This window comes from Sarcophilus harrisii, chromosome 5 (assembly GCF_902635505.1).
Source record: "Sarcophilus harrisii chromosome 5, mSarHar1.11, whole genome shotgun sequence".
In the NCBI taxonomy this organism is placed as follows: Eukaryota; Metazoa; Chordata; class Mammalia; order Dasyuromorphia; family Dasyuridae; genus Sarcophilus; species Sarcophilus harrisii.
This window is the reverse complement of record NC_045430.1, coordinates 93,896,445-93,905,980: the sequence shown is the minus strand read 5'-3', so window position 1 is coordinate 93,905,980 and position 9,536 is coordinate 93,896,445. Positions and strand designations below refer to the sequence as shown.

Here is a 9,536-nt window from a genome sequence, read left to right as displayed (position 1 = left end):
GGGGTGGGTAGTTGTCAACAAAGGCTTCATATAGAAGGTAGTACTTTAATAAGACTTTAAGAAAATCATAAAGTCCAAGAAATAAAGGAAGTGCACTTTAAGCATGGAGAACAGCTAGTGCAAAAACATAAAGATGAGAAATGAAATGTCATGTGTGGAGAATAGCAGAACAATAACATATAGGGAGTAAGATACAATTAAACTGGATTGTTCAGCTTAAAACCATGATGGGAAACATAATAGAGGAGCCCAGTTCTCTTACATAAACCCTAGCAAACACCTTGAAGGCATCCCTTTACAGAGATATAGCTAAATCATAGAGAATAAAGAGAAACATAAATAAGTTTCTCTATCTAGTCTAACACTGTACAAAAGACATTCTAACCTGTAGAAACTAGGTATAGGATCACAAAAGTTAAACCATCACTAATTGCAGTAAATAGGAAGAAAGTAATATAATGTGGAGAAGTTTCATATTGGAGACATCAGCACAAATGAGAGCCTAGCCATGTACTTCTCAGAGCATTAGGTGCCACAACAAGAAATAAAACCAACTCAGTCACTACTCTGAGAAAGAGAAAGGAAGGAAGAAAAAAGAAAGATCTGTTTTGGAAGTAAAAGGGAGCAACTGGAGTTTACTGAGAAGAAAAAGGGGAGAAAATATTCACTCCCACTCTTGAGATAAAAATCACTTTGGAACTATACAAAAATGTTCCAAATCCCAATAACAGAAATGCAAATTAAAACAACATCCATTCATTTTAGTCTCTCTAATGTTTTAGAATTCTTAGAATAGTAGTATTTCCGGATCAGAATATATAGATAGTTTATCAACAGTGCAATATTGTGCCTTTCCTTCCACAAATCTTCCAAAAATAGTGAAACCTCAGAGTTGTTAATTCTAACATTGAAAAATATTAATTATTATGAAGCTAGAAATCAGTTTAGATTGAACAATTTTAATATGAATTCCAGAAATATTTTTGAATATTGTTCATCTTTTCTATATTTAATTTTAATTCAGTTCAATTCAACAAGCATTAAACATCTATTACGTGCTAGACAAAGGCCAAGCATTCTGAGGCCATAAAGACCAAACCCAAAACAATTCTTGTTCCCAGGGCTCTTATATCAGACAATTTGATTGTACTTTTGGTTTTTTCCTGCATGTATATTGATATCTTTTCTATTTGGACTTACCTGTCTAAAGAAAGGTAATCATTTAAGAAAATGAAATTTAGCAAAGATAAGCATTTTAGAAAAGTAAACAAAGTTCCCTGAACAACAGACCAAAACACCCCATACAATCCACCCCCCAAGACAACCCCCACCCTCCCCAAATCCTGCAAGTTTGTGACTGTCAGTTAAGTAAAAATAGTTTGCACTCTTTGAACCTGTTTCTTTGCTTGTAAAATGAAGGGTTTGGACTAGATGATTACAAAAATTATAGGATACTATGATTGAAAGGCATTTGAGCTATCAACCAGGCCCTCATTCTCTGATTCCTCCTTTAAAATTCTGACTGTAGTCTGTTAAAACACAAAGCACTTCCCTGTGTATCACTTTTTGCTCTAAAACTTTTTGAACCAAATTATTTCTCTACAGAGTTTTGATCTTGGCTTAAGAGAGGAGCAGAGAAAGTCTTATAACTCCAAGTAAGGGGCCTGGAGCAGCCAAGCCCCCAGATACAATAGCAGGGCCTTACTAAGAGCCTCTTGCCTATTAGTCCACTTCTTTAAACAAGGCAGCCTCCCTTCTGTCCAGCAGACAGAGCGAACTTGGGGAAGACTGCTTGAATTAAAAGTCAAAGCAGCCAGAGCATCTGCAGTATTGTTTTCTGAAAAAACTAGTCACTCGAAAACCTTCCTGTAGCAGACAGAGCGGCTCTTGGAGATTGCCTTGTAGGGAGTTAGGAAAATGTTCACTGGCTCAAAGCCAAGGGAATGGGAGGGTAGTGCGGCAGCGGCAGCCATAAGCAGGGAGAAAGGAAGAAGTGATAGATGGAAAAGGAAGGGCCTTTGCTCTCCCAGCTATTTCCCTGTTCCTGGTAGCGCATGGCTCCCCTTCTACCCATCTTCATTCACTACATTCTTGTTGCTTGGCTTGCTTCCTTTTTAAAAAAACGTTTTATTAATACTTTTTTTCACTAAGCCATCCCACCTTTCTCTTTCTTCTACCCTCAGCCCCCATTGTTATTCAACATCTTAATCCTGTTCTTCTTCTCTTTCCAACTCCCCTTATAATAACAGCCCTCACCCCAAACTTTCCCCTTGAGCACTCAATGAGCTGAACACTTCAGGGTTAGCCAAACTTCCTCCTTTCCTCCCCCACACCTCTGGCTTCTTCCGAAAAGATTTGGTTTGAACTTTCGAACTCACCAATGAGAACCCGGGAAGAGGGTGGGGTGGCAGGGACCGGACGGGGTGGAGTTTGGGATGGAAGCAGGGCGGGGGTGAGTTGGGTGGGTGGAAGAGAAGCTTAGAGAAAGGAAGGAGGGGGTGGGGTCAAGTCCTAGGGACTCCCCCCCAACACGTGATCCAGGAAGGGCTATATAAGGCCCTTCCCGTGAACTCCACTTCTCATTAACTTTTCTCCCGGAGACTTCCTAACGGTCAGTCGGTGAGAAACTTGTGTTGCCCTCCATTCCATTTTTTATCTCAGCGGACCCCTGCCCAGCTTTATCATGGTGAGTGTTATGGTGCCCCAATCATCTGACTGCCCCAGGTGGTGGAGAGCGCGGGAGCTGAGGGCCCGGGACATTTAGCGTCATGTGATCAGGATGGGGGCTAGGAATTTAGGTTGTCCACGTTTACTGGGGAGTAGAATGACTAAAGGGGCATTGGGACTTGGCGGGATATGGAGCGCACGTGGCAGATTGGCCCTTGAGATCCCATGGTGGAGGATCTCATTAACTGGCAGTCTGCCTCTTGGGCAGCGCTCCTATACAGCTCGGAGTGCCTCCTGGGTATTGAGAGAAGGAAATGTAAGCTTTGGGTCGTTTGAAAACTGCTCAATACGGCTGGATTCCCGTAACTTACTTATCTAGGAAATCGAAATGAGCAGCACCTACGTGCTTCTGAACTTTGAAGTGGAAGTGCCCTCAGTAATACATTAGGTTTTTCAAAGAAAATTTGCCCCAAAGTTTTAAGGTTGGGGTTAGTAAATTGGTTTATTAAACCCATTAAAGGAATGGTACTTTTCACTTTAGAAAGCTTTGCGCTTTCTCTTTTTTCCTTTCGTCCCTCGATCAAAATAAGTTAGCTGGCCTTTCTGTAGTAACCAAATGAGCCAAATTGAAGATAAAGATTACTGGCTGTCTGAGACAAGTAGTCATTGAAGGCTGAATGCACTCACGAGTTGGGGCCCCTCCCTGACTTCTCCGGTCTACTTCCCTCTAACTTGGTGCTGAGTCACTTTTACTAAAGGAAATACCGAAGTTTGGGGTAACAATGTTTCCCAAAGCCCAGATAGAATTGTAGGGAGACTGAATGTGGCCACACATAAGGGAGCATGTCACATAGATTAGTGCTAATCCAACTTTTCTTACCTGTTAGAAATATGTGGAATGGGAACAAGTATTTGAAATAGATTCTTGATGGGCGTTTTCTTGTAAGGCCATTAAGTAGCTGGTTATGGCGATAACGTCCCATTTTTTACTATAATATTGCTTTTCAGAAGAAAATCGCATTAAAGCTTTGGCCGAATATCAACTTCTTGAATTGTTTGGAGGAATTCTTTTCAGAACAGCATAGAGAAAATTAAGACCCCAAAGAGACCTCATTTCTTTTTCTTAGTATCAAAATAGCCTTTCTGGGCGTAAGTAGGAATGGAAGGGAAGGGAGGAGTAGAGTACTGTGGTCTCTTCTTTAACATGGGGTACACTAAAGAACATGGGATTCTGCTATTGAAGACTGGCTTAGCCTTAGTTTTATTAGGGAAATGACGGCCATTCATATTGGTAGAGATTAGGCTTTATCAGGTGACCTGACTTTTACTAACCAATCACCCTTCCCCCACGTAGTCTAGAAAGGTGAGTCTCTTGACTTTTGTCTCCTTTCCCAGGAGTTCAGCAACTAAATGGACAGTGTGAAATTTCTCCAAGGAAACTGACTTTCTCATGATATATAATTTATTCTGAGTAATACTTAATTCAGAGGTGGAGAATCATCAGAGTTTGTGATTATAAAATCAGATAGCAGATAGACTTGAAAAGGAAGTAAGGATAAGCCTGCCAGAGAGACATAATTATTTATGAACCTAGGCTAGATTCTAGCCTAGGTCCTACAACTAACTAGTAGTGGTATGGGATGAATCATTTACATCATAGGTGAAACTGAAAGGGTTGCTTACACTGTCTGCCTTAAGAATATATACATTCTATGATCCTTAGTTTTCTTGCCTAGTTAATGTTCTCATTTGTCTTAGATATCTTCCATTTCTAGATTTTTCCAAAGTCTAATTGAGTTACCATGATGAATCGGTAAATCATGGGCTCTTTAAAACATAGTCACCTCACCTACAGCTGGGCAAGTGGGTACAGGTAATTTTGGACCTTGACATGGTCAGATGACCATAATTGTTTGATGAGTAATTTTAGATTGCTACCTGGGAAGGAAAGATCATAAAATAAAGGTTACAAATGATTAGATTGTTTAAGTTCCCTACATAGAAGTTAGGGTATTTAATTTGTAATAACTTAGAATTCAGGGTTGGGGTTTTTTTTTTTTTTCAATTAAGAATTTTGAATCTTAGTATTAACAAAAAAAAACTTTTTTTTTTAATGGAGTTTGGAAAAGATAGTCATGTCCTTAATTAGATATTAAGACTCTATAACACTATTTGTAAATCTGTAAAAGGAAATGTTTCCTAAATACTTTTCAAAAGAATTTATTTTCAGTGAGCTAGAAATGTTTATTTTTCTGAGGAACTTAATATGATATATCATCACTGCCCAATGAAGGCCAAAGCCTGCCTGCTATAAAGAGATATTTGGGAGAGGGCAAAGTAGATATTTCTATTGGAAACAAAGCAAAATTCTTTCCATGAATTGCAGGGCCAAAGTAAATGCTGCAGGGACTATAGATTGAAGTCTTCTACAAGGTTAAAAAAAAAAAAAAAAGCTGCCTCTGACTAGCTTTTAAAATATTGCTAGTCTCTGCTTATCTGGCATTTTCTTTGAGTCATGTGATTGTAGCTTGCTGGTTTAAGCTGGTTTTTAGAGGAGGGGAGAGAAGCTCTAGGGTTTAAAGAATAGCATTAAAGTGAGCTAGAATGATCTCAACAGACCTTACACAATCGAACACACACACAAAATGTGAATAAGAACTGAAAGGGGAAGGGTTTTTTGGTTAAGGAATTGGCCTTAAACATTTCTAGAATTGGAAGGAATTCGTTTTTTAAGAGAGCCCTGGGGATATGCAGTCCTAAACTGGCAGGCAGGTTTCTGACTTTGGTTCAACTTGTCTGTCTCCAGCTTTTTAAGTCAGTGAATTCTCATTTACTTCCCCAAAGAATTTTCTCTCAATTCAATTTGTTGTGTGCTTTTAACTTCAGGTAAGGAGGTGTAGCCTGTTAGAATAGTTGTGTGGTGACTTAATTCATTACTCATAGATATAAATATATTATCTGTCTCAACTGGTGAATTAATGTTCTTGGTTTTCCACAGCGTGAGTGCATCTCTATCCACGTTGGCCAAGCCGGTGTCCAGATTGGTAATGCCTGTTGGGAACTATACTGCCTGGAACATGGTATCCAGCCTGATGGGCAGATGCCAAGTGACAAGACCATTGGGGGTGGGGATGACTCTTTCAACACCTTCTTCAGTGAAACTGGGGCTGGGAAACATGTTCCCCGTGCTGTGTTTGTAGACCTGGAGCCAACTGTTATTGGTGAGTTTGATTTGTGTTTGTAAACATGCAAGCAAAAGTGACCATTCCTAATGACTTAAAAAATATATCACTGGTTTGTAGGAGTTAACATATTGTATATTGTTACAGCTAACCTGCTCTTTTTTTTTTTTTTTTTTTTTTTTTAATCTTCCAGATGAAGTTCGAACTGGAACCTACCGCCAGCTCTTCCACCCTGAGCAGCTGATCACTGGCAAGGAAGATGCTGCCAATAATTATGCCCGTGGACACTATACTATTGGGAAGGAAATAATTGACATAGTTCTGGACAGGATTCGGAAGCTTGTGAGTCCTTTAGTAGTAGGGTGATGTCATAGCAATAGTAAGGGATACTTGTATACAATCATGTTCTAATTCAGGGAACCTTGAATACAAATTGAAAATTCTATTAATGTACCTTCTTAATTAGAGTGAATATAGCTTGTTTTTAGCAAAAAAAAAAATTAGTGGGGGGGGCGTTAGAAATTGAACAGTGTAATAGTCACAAGGATTTACCAACACTGATAATTAAAATTTATGAGTCATGAATAATGTAGACATTATTAAGTAGAGACAGTAGCATTTAATCATTTGGAAAATGTCTGTTGCCATTGTAAACACTTAAAGCAGTGATATTGGGTAGCTCTAGAAAGAAATGACCATAACAGAAACTTGAGGACTTTATAAACCATTGTAAAAGGCTTGTGTTTTTGTCTGCATAATTGCTAATAAGGCTGGGGGTCCTCTCTCCCAATGCCTGAAAATCACATTATAGGACACTATTCTACCATTCTAACAGCTTATCCTTGCTGCATATTCCAGCCTCCATTTAGCTTATTAACCATGAAGTACAAGTTAATACAATGATCATATCAGATCAAGACTGAGCTATATATGTAGCGAGAGATAGAAAGTTATGGTTTTAATCCAGCATAGATAAATTGGTGCTTCTCCTGCTTACCATATAAGCTAAACTGCAAGCCCTCAACAATTAAGACAAATATAGGGATATGTACAGCTGAACTAGTTGAGAAATCAGCAATTTGTGAAGCATAATTGCTCTGAAATGTGGCTCTGAAATAATTGCATAATTTTTCAATAATTGGGAAAGACTCTTAAAATGTCAAACTAACATGGATAATTTAGATATTTTTGAGTTTGGAAGTTGCTGGCCTGGACAATTGTTATAGTTAGGATGCTGTGAATTCCTTGAAATGAGCATTAAACCTGACGTAAGTACAAATTAAGCAAGACTTCCGTGAGGTTGTTCTAGGAAGAGAGAATATCTTTCGGTATGTTGCATATTGTTCAAGACCAAGGAAACAACATTTCTTTCTTTATCTATCTTTAGATTCCTAGGGTCTGTGGCTAGACCCATGTAGTTGTACTTAGGGTTAGCTGTTTCAAATACTTCTCTAAAGGAAACTAGAGACATAGTTTCATTTAGAACTAATAGTTGTTCTTTCAATAAACTCAATAAATTAAGATGGATTTAGGTCTGATAATGATAAGGACCTCCCTCAATCAGTTTGGTTTGAGATATTTCTTTGTAGTAGTAGCCTAGCACCTAAACTGATTCTTGCTATTATTTTTCTTTCTAACAGGCTGATCAGTGCACAGGTCTTCAAGGCTTCTTGGTTTTCCACAGCTTTGGTGGTGGGACTGGTTCTGGTTTCACCTCTCTGCTGATGGAACGTCTATCTGTCGATTATGGCAAGAAGTCCAAGCTGGAATTCTCCATCTACCCAGCCCCTCAGGTTTCCACAGCTGTAGTTGAGCCCTACAACTCCATTCTGACCACTCACACTACCCTGGAGCACTCTGATTGTGCCTTCATGGTAGACAATGAGGCTATCTATGATATCTGCCGCAGAAACCTTGACATTGAACGCCCAACCTATACTAATCTGAATCGCCTTATTAGCCAAATTGTGTCCTCCATCACTGCCTCTCTCCGATTTGATGGTGCCCTGAATGTTGATCTGACAGAATTTCAGACCAACCTGGTGCCCTATCCCCGTATCCATTTCCCTCTGGCCACATATGCCCCAGTCATCTCTGCTGAGAAAGCCTACCATGAGCAGCTGACTGTAGCAGAGATCACCAATGCTTGCTTTGAGCCTGCCAACCAGATGGTGAAATGTGACCCTCGCCACGGTAAATACATGGCTTGCTGCCTGCTCTACCGTGGTGATGTGGTTCCCAAAGATGTCAATGCTGCTATTGCCACCATCAAGACAAAGCGTAGCATCCAGTTTGTGGATTGGTGTCCAACTGGCTTCAAGGTTGGCATCAATTACCAGCCTCCCACTGTGGTTCCTGGAGGTGACTTGGCCAAGGTACAGCGGGCTGTGTGCATGTTGAGCAACACCACAGCTGTTGCTGAGGCCTGGGCTCGCCTGGACCACAAATTCGATCTGATGTATGCTAAGCGTGCCTTCGTGCACTGGTATGTAGGGGAAGGCATGGAGGAAGGAGAATTCTCTGAGGCCCGGGAGGATATGGCTGCCCTGGAGAAAGATTACGAGGAGGTTGGAGCAGATAGTGCTGAGGGAGATGATGAAGGTGAAGAATATTAATTTGTATGTTTTTCTTTACTGTCTTTTTTCTGTTTTGTGAAAATGTCCACTGTGGTCATTAAATGTCAATAAAATTGATACTTTTATTTCAGGGGACTGAATTGTTTTGTGACTAAATGATTTGAGCTGTATATATTATGCCTATTATAGGCAAGTTCTGGTAACATAGAAGCAGTTATACTTTAACAACTACCTGGATCTGTGGTGAGCTTTCTAGAGATGTCACATCAAGTGCTCCAAATTATGCTATGTGTGTTCCTTTTCCTCTTTTGTGTACAGACTAGGCACTTCAAATATTTAATTGAAGGAAGTATAAAGTATAGCAAACATTCTGCAGTCAGTATAAGCAGGAGACGATAAAGTAAATCAATGCCTTAAGTGATAAAGCTAACTGATCCTATTAAATATATTGCTTGATTGCCTAAGTTCGTGCTCTCCAAAAATAGAAAAAGTTTATAGGGAGGAACACAACTTGCACAAAAAGGATAATTTGAAGTATCATGCAACAAGGCAGAGTGGGCAGAGGATGACCTTCAGTTGAGGATAATAGAAACCCTTGAGTGGAAAGGGCAATGAATTTCTTTTGAGAATGTTTCTATATCTAAACTTAGCAGAGTTTAACCATGTGGGGATTGTGTCTACTAACCTAAGTGAAGTATATTTCATGTATATAGTTTGTTTAAACATAAATAGAAAATATCCCTAAACATCAATGAAAAACCATTTTAGATCTAGAGAAGAGATAAGGAAACTTCTCAAGATGGCACATCTAGAAGTTGTATATATGCTAACCTATGGGGTCTCAAGGTTCAAATTGGGAGTAAACCAATAACGGACAAGATGACAAGGATATATATATACATATATGCTGAGTGTTGCATGTCAGGGAAGGCTTTGCTAAGGAGACGAAAGTGGACGGGTTTGGATTAGGGAAAGGGTTTGTCATCTCACTAGAAATGAGTACAAAACAGTAAAATTCAGGATTGTAAAGAGGGCAATTCATAATTTGAAGAATAAATATAGATAGGGACCAAGTGGAATGAAAACTAGTGAAAATTTAAGAGGTAGATAC

At 39.4% G+C, this 9,536-nt stretch overlaps 1 protein-coding gene across 1 annotated transcript; it reads left to right on the top strand.

Moving 5' to 3' along the window:
* The first annotated feature begins 2,561 nt into the window (after positions 1-2,561).
* On the top strand, positions 2,562-8,560 carry TUBA1C (tubulin alpha 1c). Its single transcript, XM_023504264.2, has 4 exons — positions 2,562-2,686; positions 5,666-5,888; positions 6,043-6,191; positions 7,490-8,560. Exons 1-4 carry the CDS (start codon positions 2,684-2,686, stop codon positions 8,462-8,464), a joined length of 1,350 nt encoding a protein of 449 aa, XP_023360032.2. The 5' UTR covers positions 2,562-2,683; the 3' UTR covers positions 8,465-8,560.
* The last annotated feature ends 976 nt before the right edge of the window (positions 8,561-9,536 follow it).